The sequence below is a fragment of the Crassostrea angulata genome, chromosome 2 (genome assembly GCF_025612915.1).
Source record: "Crassostrea angulata isolate pt1a10 chromosome 2, ASM2561291v2, whole genome shotgun sequence".
NCBI classification, from domain to species: domain Eukaryota; kingdom Metazoa; phylum Mollusca; class Bivalvia; order Ostreida; family Ostreidae; genus Magallana; species Magallana angulata.
This window is the reverse complement of record NC_069112.1, coordinates 54,298,332-54,315,604: the sequence shown is the minus strand read 5'-3', so window position 1 is coordinate 54,315,604 and position 17,273 is coordinate 54,298,332. Positions and strand designations below refer to the sequence as shown.

General features: G+C 33.8%; 1 protein-coding gene and 1 pseudogene across 1 annotated transcript; both read left to right on the top strand.

The window, feature by feature from the left end:
• The first annotated feature begins 4,578 nt into the window (after nucleotides 1-4,578).
• On the top strand, nucleotides 4,579-7,136 carry LOC128170501 (uncharacterized). The gene has a single exon (XM_052836278.1). The coding sequence runs from the start codon at nucleotides 4,624-4,626 to the stop codon at nucleotides 6,385-6,387; it is 1,764 nt and encodes a 587-aa protein (XP_052692238.1). The 5' UTR covers nucleotides 4,579-4,623; the 3' UTR covers nucleotides 6,388-7,136.
• Nucleotides 7,137-11,561: 4,425 nt separating this feature from the next.
• On the top strand, nucleotides 11,562-13,333 carry LOC128170505 (uncharacterized; annotated as a pseudogene).
• The last annotated feature ends 3,940 nt before the right edge of the window (nucleotides 13,334-17,273 follow it).

The window sequence follows — 17,273 nt, the reverse complement described above, 5'->3', positions numbered from 1 at the left end:
ATTGATTTTTTGAAAATATGCTATAGATTTTAAGATGAAGACAAATATCACGATGTGATATGGTTTTCAGTAAAAAGTAAAATATTAAAGGTTTTTGTTATCTGAAATAGCGCGATATTATATGAAAAAGGAACTTTATTTGCGCTTTCAATATTATTACTTATTAGGTTAGTTACTGACACACTACGGAAATAAATTGGGTTGATCAATCTCATAGATGGTGAGGCGAAGTGTTTTGTTTTCCCAAGAACTATCAAGTGATACATTTACTCGCAAGAACTGTTCATCCATTAATTAAATTCCACACATTTTTATTTTTTCAACAGTAAATAAATTTCAACCATCTTTATATCAATAACAAACAGTATTTTCAACAATAAACTATTATAGGACTACATATGATATGGGCCTAAAATGGCCCTTAAAATGAACATCATCATTTTACTGTAATTCTTTGATTTTTTAGTTCAGATATATATGTGATGTGTTTACATAATATTCATTTTGATTCAAGTGCCAACAATATACAAATATGACATCGTAAAGACAACCTTTTCCCGCCATTTTTGCATTTATAGCATATAACAGTTTGTTTTCAAGCACTTTATCTTTCAGAAAACATGGAGCGCATGCTTGAACAAACAAAATATTTTAATCAGAGATGTATCTAGCCAAGACTAATACGTGACAAAAAAAATTATCTTGTTCAAGCATGCGCTCTATGTTCCCCATTCGTAAAAATATTAGAATGTCAATTTTTGACTGATTTTGATTGAATTCTAAAAAATAGCGTCACTTTTGACGTCACATACTGCCAGTAAGAGCAACACAATCAAATAGATATATGAAAAATATATTTTATATCATCTCTTTTAAAAAAGAAGTTACCTTTTTTTGTACCCGTAACACTTAAAAAATGGCAAATTATGGGGGCCAAATTTAATTCTTATCATATATATTATATAGTTCTTTTCAACAATTAATAATAAACAATTAAAACCACTCAAATCTATACATTTTCTTTTATTGAACTATTTTGTTTTAATGTTGATATTACTGATATTCACGGTGCAGTTACTGAAGCATATTGGTCTGAATTGTTGTTTCTCTTCAACTGGACTTTGTTTCAAAATCTGCAAAAAGTTGATAAATTTGCCATCCGGTAAGATCGCATTCCATTATTTGAGTTTCACAAACCGTTGATGAAGAAGATGAATTGGCCATATTAGCATGCCTCATGGAACTTGGTAACGTTGGCAAGCGGGATGTTGGTGCAAGATTTTCGCTGATTGACTCACTCATCTAAATTTTTTCTGCATCACTAATTCGCTGATAGACACCCAGGCACTGTACGGACTTGTGTCCAGTGACAGACATAACTTGTGAGGGTCCATACATACATTTGGACAGAATAGATGCTCCAGTTGCTCTTACGAAATGGTTTGTATATACTTTTGACAAGATAGTAGCCTTGGCCAAGCAGCTGAGAAAACTTCTCAATTTCTTTTCACCAACAGGGACATTACAGAACCACACTGCATCAGATTCGAGAAAACCCTCTGTTGGTCGCTGTCATAGCCTGTCAAAGGGAACATTTCTAACCCCAATCAAGAAACACGTAAATTTTTAGTAGTAAAAATTAATGTATATTGTGTCAATCAAAATTATCTGTCACATTCTGAATGCAGCTTTGATTAGTACATCTCCAAAGACAAAACTTGACGGTAGATTGATCCCACCAAAAAAAGATAACAAATACATACATGTATAAATATTGATAGATTTTAAATAAGAATTTATAAGTATGATAAGATTTTCTCTATGACTCAATTCTTTTAAAATATAGACATACTTAAAAGCAAAACAAACCTTCATTTTCTGGCATAATTCCAAAAGAAGTTTCTTTGTCCAAACGATGGTATTTAGTTAGTTCATCAACGACTTTTTTCACGACTTTTCGAGCAGCGTCCTCGTTAGTTTCAACTCGGAACATATATTTGGTCATGTAATGCATGTTTTCATTCCCTCGCCTGCAGAAAAACATTCGGATGTCAAACTGATCTTTATTGAAGAGACCTTGTGCTGTATTAATAGACAAATGCATACATGTAAACAAAGATTTTAAGTCAGTGTCTGAGATAAAAGGATGGTGAACCACGTGTCCCTTCCCCATTCCTTTGGCTTCGGCTAAAACAGCCGTGATGAGAGAGAGAGAGAGAGAGAGAGAGAGAGAGAGAGAGAGATTGAAAGGTGTCTCAATAAATTTATCTTGGCACGTGGTCAGAGCACGGATGCTGTCGGTAAACGAGGAATCCTTCACTATATCCACTTTTGTATTGAAGGGGGGCAACTTCAAATATCTGTTTATGCCATGGCAAATTGTCTCCAGAGAATTTACTTTGTAATGTGATCCATCTTCTCTACGTAGATCCATTTAGAAATGGCCTAGCATCGCGTCTAATTTCACGTTGTCAAAGTCTAGAAAGTTCTCATTTTCTCCCTTTACTTTCAAATATTCTTTGAAAACTTTAGCCGCTCCTTTGTTTACCTGTAACGTTTTGCTACAGTTCAATTTTAATCGCTTTTCCTGTTTTTCCTCTGCAGTGCTTAGTACAAATCTGGATGCCATTATACACGAACGCAGCAGAAACAAACACTATGGTACGTCAATTCAAAGGGTAACTACTCTAATTTAAATAAACTCCAAAGGGCAACAACTTTAAATATTTGAGAACGGAACACGGTTTTTGTGTTATATAATATGAAATGTCAACATTAGTAGGCTAAGTGACGGCCAATGACGGTCATATTGCCTAATATTAATCCTCACGGAGCAAACATAGAGATATACGAGGCAATTACGTACCATGTTTAAACCAATGAAAGTGTGACATTTCAGTCCGAGGGAAAACAATTACGATAAGTAGACTGCCTGAAATCAAAAACAAAATTGTATGATTCAGACAGGTACATTAAAAATCAGAAACTCAACACAATTTGAAGAAAAATAACCCATGTGTTTACACGTGTGTATAACCATTACATAACAGCATCCATGCTCTGACCACGTGCCAAAATAAATTTATTGAGACACCTTTCAATCTCTCTCTCTCTCTCTCTCTCTCTCTCTCATCAAAATAAAATGCATAAATTAAAACTTTTTAAGCATAATCAGTGCATCACAAATTTTGTAAAAGAAGGTTTTTTTTACTAATGCCCAACAGGAATCGCATTACTAAATAGTTCCTAGAGTAATTCATTTCAGTTAAACGCAGTTATAGAGAAGTCCTAGGGACCAACGTATTTTCTTGGTTATATTCGTGATTTGTTATATCCGTACAACGATTTCATAATAATAACTATGAGTATAGTGAATTCCTATTTAGATGGGTTTTTTTCACTAGACTACAATTTTTGCTAATTGAGGCTTAGAATGAAAGTAAATTCTTTTGATGCCTTTAAAAATCAGATTGTGAATTAAAGAACTAATGTGAAAATACATTTATTCAAACTATTTTGTTTAATAGTAGTGCAAATCTTTTAAGCTTTAAATAAATTTATTATAATATAGAAATATTAAATTTCGTAATTAATCACCTTTACGGGATTCAAAATTAGTTCGCTATATCCAAAAATTTGTGATTCCGAATCCGTTATGACCGTAATTATTTTTTAGGGGGGGGGGGGGGTGCTTATGTTCGTGTGGAAGGTTTTTTTTAACAAAAATGACAGAAACAGGCAATTTTAGGAATTTTCAGTATACTTTTTATTATACTTTATTCATTACGCACATTTTTAAGATTTGATAAGTTTGTAACATATTCTAAGGTTTTGTGTTACATATAGAAAATCAAATCTTGAGAGAAATGAAAAAATGACAATACAAAAACTGTCAACCATCTTAAAACGGATTCGACAACACTAAACTGTATACGGCACGGACTTTATTAAACAAAAATTCTAATATCTTTTTATTGATAGCTGTGAAGTGCGAAAATTTCATTCGAAAAAAAAATTATATCTCAAAACTTGCCCAATCATCTTCAGGGTCGAATACTGGTATCGGTTTATTAAATTAAATTAACGTAATATCAATCATCGATTGCTGGAGCTTTAAAGAAAGACAATACCGGTGTCTTTTGACTGTATGTAATTCAAAGATAAGCAATGCCCTAACATTGACATGAAATTGTCAAAATTTCCACTAAAATAATTAAAAGAAAGATACTGACATCATACTGATCATGAATGTTGGTAAAGTCACGGCGACCCAATAATACAAATAAGACTTTAAATCCATGCTACCAGGCCAAATCATACCTTAAAGCTATTTTTATCTGCAACTAGGACGTTTAAAAGAGATCTCGTGAAGTCTCGCTTTATCAACGACATCACGTAAAAAGTCAGTTCGTATTACCGCAACACCGTCTAAAGCAAGGTGAGTCATAATACACAAAAAATTCTATATCCATGATATATATATCGATCAGTGTTCCTTTACTCTAATTTGTAAACAATTTTACCTAAATCGGGAATGATCTTTACTTTCACTTTGACATGTATTCAATTATGAAGATTACAAGTCAACGATGTGACTAATTAAAGTACCTGAACAAATTTTAGATGGCGTTTTCAAAGCCAGTAAGTCCAGGTGTTGTACCGGACGTACCAGTCATAGCCCAGCATTATTTAGTGTGTGACACTGAAGACTGTGAGAACAACTGCCAGTTTTACTGCAATCCTTGTCACCAAAAGTTGTGTGAACAATGCAGCAATGAACATCAGAAGAGTCCGGCCACTAAAACTCATGAAGTAGTCCCTTACCGACAACGTATACGAAAGTTTCCTCTCGAGAAATGCAAAGATCATCCGTCTAAAGATATTGACATGATTTGCGAAAACTGTCAGGTTGCAGTATGTTCCAAATGTTCGATAAAAGACCACCGAGGGCACACTTTTGACGACCTAGAGACAATTTATTCAAAGAACTTTACTCTCTGCCTCGACGAAATCTACAACGTAAATCAATATTATCTCCCAACCTCACAAGATTTGAAAAGAGATATTAAAGAAGATATTTTGAAATTGAGAGCGTGTATAGAGAAAATAAGAGCATCCATAAAAGCTGAAGCAGAGTCAGTTAAACGTCTAGTGGAAAAAGCGATGTCGGACAATTTAGAACAAGCCAACGAAATGGAGGAGACCCTATTGGAAAAGCTACAGAGTCAAGACAAAGCCTATGACGAATACAATGGTTACCTTGAAAACCTTGTAAAAAAGTTCCAGGGCTACCTGTCTTATGATAAAGTTCAAAACAATTCAATCCTTTTTTCTCTCTCAGAAGTACTTAATATTAATCCCATACCTAAGTCGACAGAACCTGTTTATCCAGTATTTACTGCTGCTGGTCAATACAGCAAGAATGATGTCGCTAAACTACTGGGTACAGTAATTGTTCCCACCACTAAACCAGCATCTAGAAAAATAAAACCAATGGACATTACTTCAACAGAGTTGAAACCTACAAGAAAACTGAAAGAAGCGGACGGAGATGAATTAGAAGAAAATCAAAAACTTTCTCTGTCTTCCTCTGTCACCAACGTCAAAGAGTACATAGTCCCAGGTGTTAATGGTGTATATCATATATCAGGAGGTAAATCAGGCATACTTTGGGCCAGTGATGCAAGTGGCAACCTTGTTCAAACTGATCTACAGGGGAAACAGCTACAGATGAGAAAAACAAGCGGTAAAGATGAAGGCTACCACACAGTCACACAGGACGGGGATCTGATCTTTACAGACAGAAAGAAATGTATCATCAACAGAATAACGCATGAAAAAACAATTGCTGAATTCATTACAACGAGAAGGTGGGTACCACTCAGCATACATACATCTCATATTAATGGGGATATACTGGTTGGAATGACCACGTGCAAGTATTTGAATGGTATGGTCGCCAGGTACAACAAAACAGGAAACGAAATACAGAGCATAGAGAGGGACAACAAAGGACAGGAACTGTATAGTGGATATCCACACTACATCACGGAAAACATCAACGGTGATATCTGTGTATCAGACTATTGCAATCAAGCTGTGATAGTGGTGAATAAATCAGGACAACACAGGTTTTCCTATACAGGTCAAGAGTCAGATATTCTTCCCTCTGGTATCTGTACTGATATCCTCGGTCACATCATTGTCTCTGATATCAACAGTAAACCAGTTCATCTTCTGGATCAGGACGGTCAATTGTTATCTCTTCTAGATACGTCCCAAAAAGGTATAGAGAATCCGCTTTGTGTGTGTGTGGACGATGATAACAATCTTCATGTAGGACATGGTGACACTAACACAGTGATAGTGTACAAATATCTTCAATGAGCATCATTTGTAAGAGCAGCATTCCTACTAGCCTATATTCATCGGTATGCCACTGAAATCAAACTCGATTAAACATAAACTGAAATTCCTTTTGTCAAGAGATCTATATCAATTGAGTGTCATTACAGGTGATTCATTTGTGCTCACAATGAAAAGTAGATGTAATGAACGCAATATATTAAAACTTTTGCATTATCATATGTAAAATGTTTTACATGTATATTTCAACTAATTGGTCTGATTATTGTTATATCTTTTACATTGCAATTCATTTTCAGATGTCAGATTTTTAAGGAAACTGTATCACTTATCAGAATTCAGAAGGATTTTACATAAAAGAATATTGTATTATATGGTCAACATATACCTTTTCTATGCATACTGAAATGCATCAGTTAAATCAATACTTGAACTTATCTTCCATCTAGGAAACAAGATAGGTTTTATCATTCCATCTAAAATTCAATTTCAAATTATTTAAACAAGTATCAAAAACCGAAAATTAGAAAATTAAATGCTTATATAAAAAAAACAATTTTAAACCCTTAATGTGAAAGTTTTAGAATCAAGGTAAAAAAAAGAAAAACGAAAAGCATTTTCCCAAAATTTATATAATTGATATAAACTTCAAATATCAAAAGTTGAAAAATAAACCTTTTAAAGGATAAGATTTAAATTTAAAAATGGCCAGAGGAGGAACAAAATTTGAGTATAAAGTTCAGTTGCCAGGATGTCAACGGAAAGCACCCTCCCCCCTTAACTTCCGTTTGGAATTGATGTTTCTGATTTAAATTAAAAAAAAAATTCCATTAGATATTTCTACCAGGTATACAAAGAGGAATCATTATCAGTTTGATTTGTTCATCTATATACATGTAATCAGTTATAAAACAAATTTTCATTTGTATTCCAGTAAATGATACATGTAGGTTATCACTGATAGTTAATATTTAGCTTTTAAGTAATGTGTGTGTGTGTGTGTGTGTGTGTGTGTGTGTGTGTGTGTGTGTGTGTGTGTGTGTGTGTGTGTGTGTGTGTGTGTGTGTGAGAGAGAGAGAGAGAGAGAGAGAGAGAGAGAGAGAGCTTTTGGTTTGCATTTATTAGCAGAGGATGCCCATGCGAATGCTTCTCAGATTAAATGAAATCAGATATCACAGAAATGTTGTTCTTCATTAACAATGCGCTTAAAACCTGACCGTATAAAATTTGAAACAAAACATGCGTTGGTTAAAAAAATATTACTTCAATTGTTACTGCAAACACAACAAAGATACAGGCGACAAAGGATGTTAGTATATGTAATAGAATGATCAATATAGTCATGAACTGTCCGGATGTTACCACAAAGAGATTGATGATCTGTTTTTATTTCACTTGCAAACACGACCAATTTACACTTGTTTGAGATATTTATATACAGGCGTATATATATAAATGTTCAAATATGTGTATAGAGTTACATAGAATTAATATGATTCGTGTTTTGCGTTTCTTAGATTAATATGTAAAAAAATCTATATTGTCCATGTAGAGTTGAGAAATCCATACGTTTAAAAATTCTATGAATGACAGAGAAAGGAATACAACGGGAGAAAAGAGTTGAGAGAGAGAGAGAGTGAGAGAGAGAGAGAGAGAGAGAGAGAGAGAGAAACTTGTCTATATACTTTGAAAGGTCTATATATAAAGTTGTAAATGTAAAGCATTCATCGCAGTTTTTTTCCATAATTTGATTAAAAATAATGCTCGAAAATGAAATGTATAACGTTGTTGACGTCTTGCAGTAAATATGTTGTGCGGCTAACAATCATAATTTTTATAGAAAAAAATTGAGGTTATAAAAAATGACTTAGTAAAACATGTGATTTAAATAAAAACCTTATGATTTGCGATGGCATATGATTTTTATCCAACTCGTTGTGTGTTTTCTATCCCCTCACCAAGGCTCGGGGATAGAAAACACACAACGAGTTGGATAAATATCATATACCATCGCAAATCATGAGAGATCCTCTATATATGTTTTACTTATGATATCATTACAGAGCCATATTCCACCGTTATAGCTCATTATCTTTAAAGTATTCCTGTGAGTACGACATTTGAAAGGTATATGTATATACAACATCGATGTAGCAATTGTTACAAAGTTATATCTGTACTTTAGTGCCATTTGATATTTGCGTAAACTATACAATAGTACGCAGAAAAACACTTTAATCGTCATGAATCATAGGTTCGTGTTTTCAATTATTCTACACTGACGTCTACTAAACGAGCAATGATAAAAGCCATCAGATTTTATCAAGGAATCTCCTTCTTAACTTCCGACTTACAACATTAATTGATATTCCAGTATTATAAATATATAAAACACGTCATCAATCTTTATGTACGGCTACTTGAGTTGCATGAAAAATGTCTTTAAAATAGAGATAGTTGAAACGAAATGCACTGGTAGCTGACGAGATTAAGAGATTTATCTGAGTAAATTTGATGTAATATCAAGCGGATGACATATTAGATTGTTAAAACTAATATCACTTCTTGATATTCTCAATCTATAAGTGCAGCTACTTGGGTCAAATTGACAACATAGTCTAAAATAGATATATTTTAAACGAAATACACCAATTACCGATGAGATCTAGAGTATGAGAGGAATATGAGTAAATGATGATATAGTGCAATGTACATATTAAGAACACAAATAGAAATCTTAGGTATGTTTTTTCACTTGGACAGTAACTAGTGACTAGTAGCCAAGTTTCTTTCATCTCGTAGCCAGTTACTAGTAGCCAGTTACTAGTAACCAACTTTCATTACATCCCGTAGCCAGTTACTAGTAACCAACTTTCATTACATCCCGTAGCCAGTTACTAGTAACCAACTTTCATTACATCCCGTAGCCAGTTACTAGTAACCAACTTTCATTACATCCCGTAGCCAGTTACTAGTAACCAACTTTCATTACATCCCGTAGCCAGTTACTAGTAACCAACTTTCATTTCATCCGGTAGCCAGTTACTAGTAGCCAGTTACTGGAAGCTAACTTTACCTATCTCATTGTCTGAATAAAAATCATCAATACTTGCAGTCATAGTAAACCCGCTGACAATTAGTTATACAGTAACAAACGACAGAAACCCAAAAACGTACAATCTGACGTAGATTTGAAACTGTGAATAACAGTGCGTATGTACAAACTAATTAATTGTGATTTTTCAATTACAAATCTCACATACAAAACATTACTTTGCATCCACCCTAAGTGTGTAAAAAGGACTAGATAAAATGACTTTGATAAATGGACTTTAATCCACTTCTTTCTTATATCGATTATTTTTTCTTTGTCTCAAGTTTATCTTTGCCGACTAACTCCTGGGTTTTAAAAAAATCTGCTTAGTCGCAATTCGAAATAACATGCATTGTATCTTACAAATGGAGTATGGTTAATAACCCCACCCCCTTTTCCGAATACCCCATGCAGTGTTATGCCAAAACGATCCAAGTTAAATTATGAATTAGTCATTCAATTTTGGGCTATTGCATTTCTTTTTCCTCTTCCGCAGTGAAAACTTTAACGTTTGATGATTCTTTTTCAGTGTTTTCTAACTTGAAACATCCTAGTAAAGTGAGTCGTCATCGATTATCTTCGGCGATCGTAATTAAACTCAGTTATGAAGACATTTTTTGGTACACATTCAGTAATGTATGGCTTAACGGGGAAGGGGGATGGGGATAATTGCCATGTGGTTTGACTTGTAAAATAGAACTACGATTGCTTTCTTCCATAATTAAACCTCTAGACTCTATGTTAGGGTATTAAAAAATAAGTATGTTATCTACAGGGTAGTTTAGCGTTTTCTTTAATAACATAGCTTAAAAAATCAGTGTTTAATAAAAACAAAACAAACCAAAGAATATTTTAATTTTAACATCATCAAACTTAAACAAGTGTTCCACTAAATAGAGCAAATATTTAAACCCGATCAATTGATATCATATGGCTTTAATGTTCCGGCACCGGCACAATCATGCTCCAGGATTTAAATTTTTTATCTCTCACTTGGCAGTAAAACCACAGAACTCGTGAAGTCTAATTTATAAACTGTACTAGACTTTGACCCGTGCATATATCGGACATTTACGAAATAGATACATCGACACACCGTATTGTTGCCATTTACATAATAAAGCTTTAAGGCTACAATAATACTATTAATTTCACTACACTCTGCTTACTCAGAATAATCTAACTGTGTCTCGGTACATGCCAATACCACAGTTAAAATGCCTCCCATATACCCGTAATGTAGCAACAAATTGCAGAGTCGCTCCGAAACGATTTTGGAAAAAATTAATGAAGCAGCATTGAAAATAACAATCAAATTATTCATAATAAACCATTTTGAGGGTGTAAATATCTTTCATCTTAAAATTTAATTCATATTAATGAAGAATTGAACACTTTATCCAGCAACGTTTTCACTCGCTTCGAGTTGACATTCGGAACTATCGGGATTTTTCATATTAAATGCACTGAGTTAGAGTTATCTCCCGTATTTCCTTTGATGAACAGAATATATATGTGACAAATTTTCAATGAAAATTTACACGTATTTTTAAAATCGTTTCCGAGTTTATCCATGCAAATGTGATATTGTGGAAACAAAAACTATAGAGCCCCCCGTGATTAAGCATGAATGTGACGCGCATGCGCAAGATAGCAAAATCCAAAAAATCCATATGATTTCCGGATATTTTAAAGGAATTTTCGTTGATTATTAATAAGCGAAGCTTGATTAAGAAAAAATAAAAACAACTTTGTAATCTTCCAGTGTTAATAATGTTTAAAATATATAAAACAAATGACAGTTCTCTTTCCATTTCTCGGTATTAAAGCCAAGAAAAAACATCGAGTCTATTATTTTAATATAGTAGTATAGATAACGTCCAATATAAACCAAAAACATTGCAAAACTTCAAAAAGAAAGGTGAGTCATAAGATACATTCTTAATTTAACATTATTGTTAAATAATAAACATTATCCATATTTTTAATTATGAGAACAGTACCACGTCACTTGCCGATGAAGATTTATTTCTACTTTTTCTTTGATATAAGATATTTAGTAGCATGCAAATTTAAAAAGTAAATAAATGACAATTTTCAGATGGCGTTATCCAAACAAGTAGGTACAGGTGTTGTACAGGATATACCAGACATAGCCCAGCATTATTTAGTGTGTGGTACTGAAGATTGTCAGAACAACTGCCAGTTTTACTGCAATCCTTGTCACCAACCGATGTGTAAACAATGCGGAGATGAACATCAGAAGAGTCCAGAAACTGAAAGCCATCAAGTGGTCCCTTACAGACAGCGTAAACGTAAACTTCCTGAAGAGAACAGCAAAGATCATCCTTCTAAAGATATAGACATGATTTGCGAGAACTGTCAAGTTCCATTATGTTGCAAATGCGCAATACAAAACCATAGAGAACATATGTTTGCCGATCTTGAGACAATTTACTCAAAGAATTTCATCATGTGCCTTGATGAAATCTACAACATAAATCAATATCATCTCCCAATCTCAGAAGAAATGAAGAGAGATATTAAAGAAGATGTCTTGAAAATTAAAACATAGATGGATAAAATAAGAGCATCCATAAAAGTTAAAGCAGAATCGCTTATACTTCTAGTTAAAAAAGCGACGTTGGACAACTTAGAACAAGCCAACAGAACAGAAAAGACCCTCTTGGAAAAGTTTCAGAGTCAAGACAACACCTATAACGAATACAAGGGTTACCTTGAAAATATTGCCAAAAAGTTTCAGTGCTACCTTTCCTTTGATAGTATCCAAAACAATCCTATCATTTTCTCATTTTCAGAAAACCTAAATATGAAATCCATGCCTGAGACCACAAAACTAGTTTTTCCTGTATTTACTGGTAGTCAATACAGCCAGGACAACGTCGCAAAATTATTGGGTAATATAACTGTTCCTAACACTAAACCTGAGAACAGAGAGACAACACCCATGGAGACTTCCTCTACAGTGTTGAAACCTACAGGGAAGCAGAAAAAACGGAAGGGAAAGAAACACACACTTTCTCTATCGTTTTGTGTTACTAAGGTATGGAAGTACACAGTACCAGGTGATAACAGTAATTTTCATCTATCACCAGATCAATCAGGCAGACTCTGGGTCAGTAATAAGACGGGTTACCTCATCCAAACAGATCTTAAGGGCAGTATGCTATTAAAGATAAAAACTAATGGGGAAGTTGAAGGCTACCACACAGTCACACTAGATGCGGAATTGATCTATACAGACAAAAAGAAAAATGTCATCAGTAGAATAACGCAAGATTATATAATTACTGAATTCATTAAAACGGGAGATTGGAAACCAATAAGTATATACTCCTCTCACATCAACAAGGACATACTGGTGGGAATGAGCAAGGACTGGGAGGGGAAAGTCACCAGGTACAACAAGACAGGGATAGAAATACAAAACATTCAAAGGGACATCAAAGGACAGGGGCTGTACAGTAGAAATCCACACTATATTACAGAAAATATTAATGGCGATGTCTGTGTCTCTGACTTAGACAAGAACGCTGTGTTAGTTGTGAATAAATCTGGCCAACACAGGTTCTACTTTACAGGTCATGGGTCAGTGCTTCGTCCTTTTGGTATCTGTACCGACATCCTTGGTCATATCCTGGTCTGCGATATTGTTGTTAACACGGTTCATCTTCTGAATAAGAACGGTCAGTTCTTGTCTATGCTACTCACATCAGAACATAACATCACTGATCCCCGTAGTGCATGTGTGGATAATGAGAACAATCTTCACGTGGGACAAAATGGCACTAACATGGTGACAGTGTACAAATATCTGCAGTGATCACTACACTTTTAGTTTTTAACGATCAGAAAACCCTGGTAGCTGACATATACTATTCTATGTGATGCTTTAACTTGAATCGGTGTTAAGCACGAGAATGATATTTACTATCAAAATCTTTCAAACAAACGTTTTCTTAAAAGAAAAAAAAAGTATACTTACTGAAATTTATATTCTACATGCTTATATTTTTTTAATGATTGTAATATATACATGTATCTATAAAATGTTGTACTAGCTGTAATTAAAGATGAAAAAAAATACCTCTGGAGATAGCAGAAAATGTGTTTAACAAATTTCAACTGTGTTGCCCTGAAAGAGAAAAATCTAAATTATGAATTATTTTGTATGTATTTACACACGTTTATGTACTTAAGATAAATAACAATAAAACACTAATGTTATCATGTTAGATACCGTTGATTATTTGGTAAAATGCTGAAAATATAGGACCAGGGACCTAATTTGCTTTACGCTGATATATCGCGCACCTAAAACAAGTGCTTGTTACAACATTGAATTCTTATTTTTACGTCACAATCAATAAAACTCAATGAAAAATTGCCTAAGGCGGAATCTTAAGCTTTTCAACGTCATTAATACTTTTGATTACATGTAGATGTTTATTCATCATAATTGATTTAAATGATAGAGCGTAAATTAAGACATCGTACTGACAATTACTGAAAGCAATATTATTTCAAATCTGAAGCATCGTCTTACGTAGACCGATGGCGAGTTTGTACTTCTAAAGTGTTCGAAAATTGATGCTCGAGATCAAGAAAAAAAATCGAAAAGTGATTAAATTAATCGGATTTAGCAACATACATAAATCAAAGTATTGAAGTACTGACGAGAGTTGATTTTATCGATTATCATTTATTCAAAATCAACGATATGTGAATTTGCATGGCAAGTAGTATCAGTAATCAAAATATTTCTGAGATATTGTATGGATCTAGGCATGATTGAACTCTAGTCTTGTTCAACCAAACGCTCGGCTGTCTCCGTTTATCTCCGACAAGCAAGAGAGACTCTGTTTTGTCGGATATTAACGGAGACAGCCAAGCGTCTGGTTGAACGAGATTACATTGAACTCTAGCACAGGAATACATACGACTTTAAAAAATATCTAAACTGTTTGTACAATTTAAAATCTTATTATTTTCATGGTATTAATAAATACGTTTTTTTTTTTGAAAAACAATGCTTCAGAATACATAGCATCGAATTTATCGACTATTTTCAAGAACTAAGTATTGATTTGTGCTGAGTTCCAAACAATGTTTCACTTTCGCGTTGCCCGAGTTAGTGCATAGGAGAGTTGATTAAAATCAACTCCCAAAAAGGGCTGATATTTTGGAATGGCTGTTGTTGAAAAGAATGTTTTTTGTGCTCTCGTCGATGTCTTGAATGGGTTATATTGTTTTAAATAAAATTAAATTTACTGCAAACATTTTAAATCAAATACCACCACTTACCTTTATGTAAACCTCCTCATAAATGGTTGAGAAGATCCAGCGGGAGTGATCTGCGGTAGTCTAATACACAGGCTTTGTGTGTTTTTATCTTATCACACGTGCGCGTGTGTATCAATACTGACCTATTAATTTTACTCCAAAGTATTTTGGTTCAAGGAGAAAAAAAATATATCTTACTCGTACCGGTGATTTTTACGGACAATTAATTAAAAAAACTGTATTGAGTAAAATCAGATAGATACCTAACCATTGATGAAATAAAACTAACCCATTAATCAAAATCTAAAATCAAATTATTGTTAGATGAGCAACGTCAATTGTAGATTTTTAAAAAAAACATTAACGACAATGCAAAGTCGACATTTTTGGCCGGTAAATGTAAACAATAAATAACAATCGTTTTTACCAAAAAGTAATGTGCATCGAATTCGTAGGGACAATTTGAAAAACCACGGAACTAACTGGCTATGGCGTTGGTGGTTAGTTACAGGTTGACTTGGGTAGCTTGATATACACAATGTAAATGCAATAACATCTCAAGAAAAATTGATTTCTTTGACCGTTTACCTTTGAATAGTTCCCCCAACATCACTATCATTAAATTATGATTGTATATACAAATCTAGGTGGAATTTTGCCTTTTCTCACACATATGACACATATTTCAATCGCTGTACAGTCATTGGACTAAAATATTTGTCGTTGGCGTCAAAATGCCTTTGATGTTGTAAATTAGTCGCAGCATTTTTTGTATCGCGCTATTTATAGGGTTCGGAATTTCTTCCTATAAATACGTCATAGTTTTTAGATTACGTCAGAGTTACCAATTTTTGTCGGCTGTCAAAATATTCTATAAACAAAGCTCGGGAAAATGCCCCCTCGTAAGTTAGAGGTTCCGGTGGCAGTAAGAATGAAAGTTATAGAAGCTTACAAGACAGAGAAGAATAAGGCAGAAATTGGGAGGTTGTTGGGAATACCTAGGACTATTATTGTTAACATTATTAAAAAAAATTGAAGTTCATGGAAGTGTGGAATACAGGCATCGATTTGGGCGGAAGCCGAAGTTCTCTGTGTGCGATGAAGTCAAACTTTCAAGAATCATGAAAAGTAACGGGAGAGGGGCACTGGATGATATAACAAGTGAAATAAATAATGCAAAGGATTCTACTTTTTGTACAAAGATTTTCAGGAGAAAATTATTTAAAATGGGATACAATAGACGGTTGCAGAAAAAGAATATGATCGTCAGAGTATGTAACAGGAAAAAACGCGTTTTATGGTGCAGAGATAGAAAAAACTGGACTGTTGATGATCACTGGAAGAAATGGATATTCAGTGATGAATGTCAGGTAGTGATATGTGATAACAACCGTGTATTTATCTGGCGAAAGACCGACGAAGTTGACAATCCCCATCTCGTGTGCGCGCCATCGAAAAGCAAACTGTCTGTTATGATCTGGGGTTGTATATGTTACGATGGTGTTGGAACATTGACCAGTGTAAACGGTAATATCAACTCCGAAAAATATATTGATATATTAGAAAACAATTTGTGGGCCTTTATTGTTCGACATTTTCCTCATGGAAATTATGTGTTTCAAGATGACAATGCCCCCGTTCATAGATCCCGATTACTCAGTGCATATATGGGAAAAAATACTAGTAGTATAAACACTACATCATGGCCAGCTCAGTCTCCCGATATCAATATCATTGAGAATATTTGGTTGAAACTTAAAAGACACCTGCAGTCTACAAGAAACACCATCGAGTCTAAAGATCAGCTGATCGCGGAAGTGACACGATTCTGGCAAAACCTATCGGTAGATTATGTTCGTCAGCTTTATGCCACAATTCCAACCCGTTTTCTAGAAGTTATTAAAATGAAGAGCAATCTCACAAAATGTTAGGGTAAGACAACAAATATTAAAATCAGGAGAGTAGTTTTTATTGAGTAGTTAATGTAAACAAATCGCCGCCATTTTGACGTCACCGAGGATCGAATATTTTTGTCCAATGACTGTAGATTATTCAAAGACGATTGTCATTAAATACAAATGCTTTATAAAAGATGTTTATGATGTGGGACTTATTATAGATATGACAGTACAATATGTCACACCATAGTTGTAATAAGTCATGTTAAATAACATGTTTCTTTTCCTCCTGAACGAATTAAAATTGATGTTTCTTACAGTACTCGGTTAATAAATAACGTTTACTTAATAAATCACAAACCAGCAGATTTAAAAACCTTTTTTTATTTAAAGAACTTCACATTCAACTTACTGCATGCATTCTACAGATATCCCTGAAACCATACAACTAATATATCCAGAATTTAATGTCTGTAAATACAGAAAAGATGATGTCTCTTAACTGTTCGATAAAATATCAACTCCTGACACTAAATTAGAAAAGATGCTAAATACTAAAAACCTACAAAAAGAAGACGGGAGTTTGTTGTAAATGTTGTTTAAAGAATAAT

What these genes read in the sequence shown, in the direction of transcription:
- LOC128170501 (XM_052836278.1), top strand. Translation starts at nt 4,624, where the DNA reads ATGGCGTTTTCAAAGCCAGTAAGTCCAGGTGTTGTACCGGACGTACCA.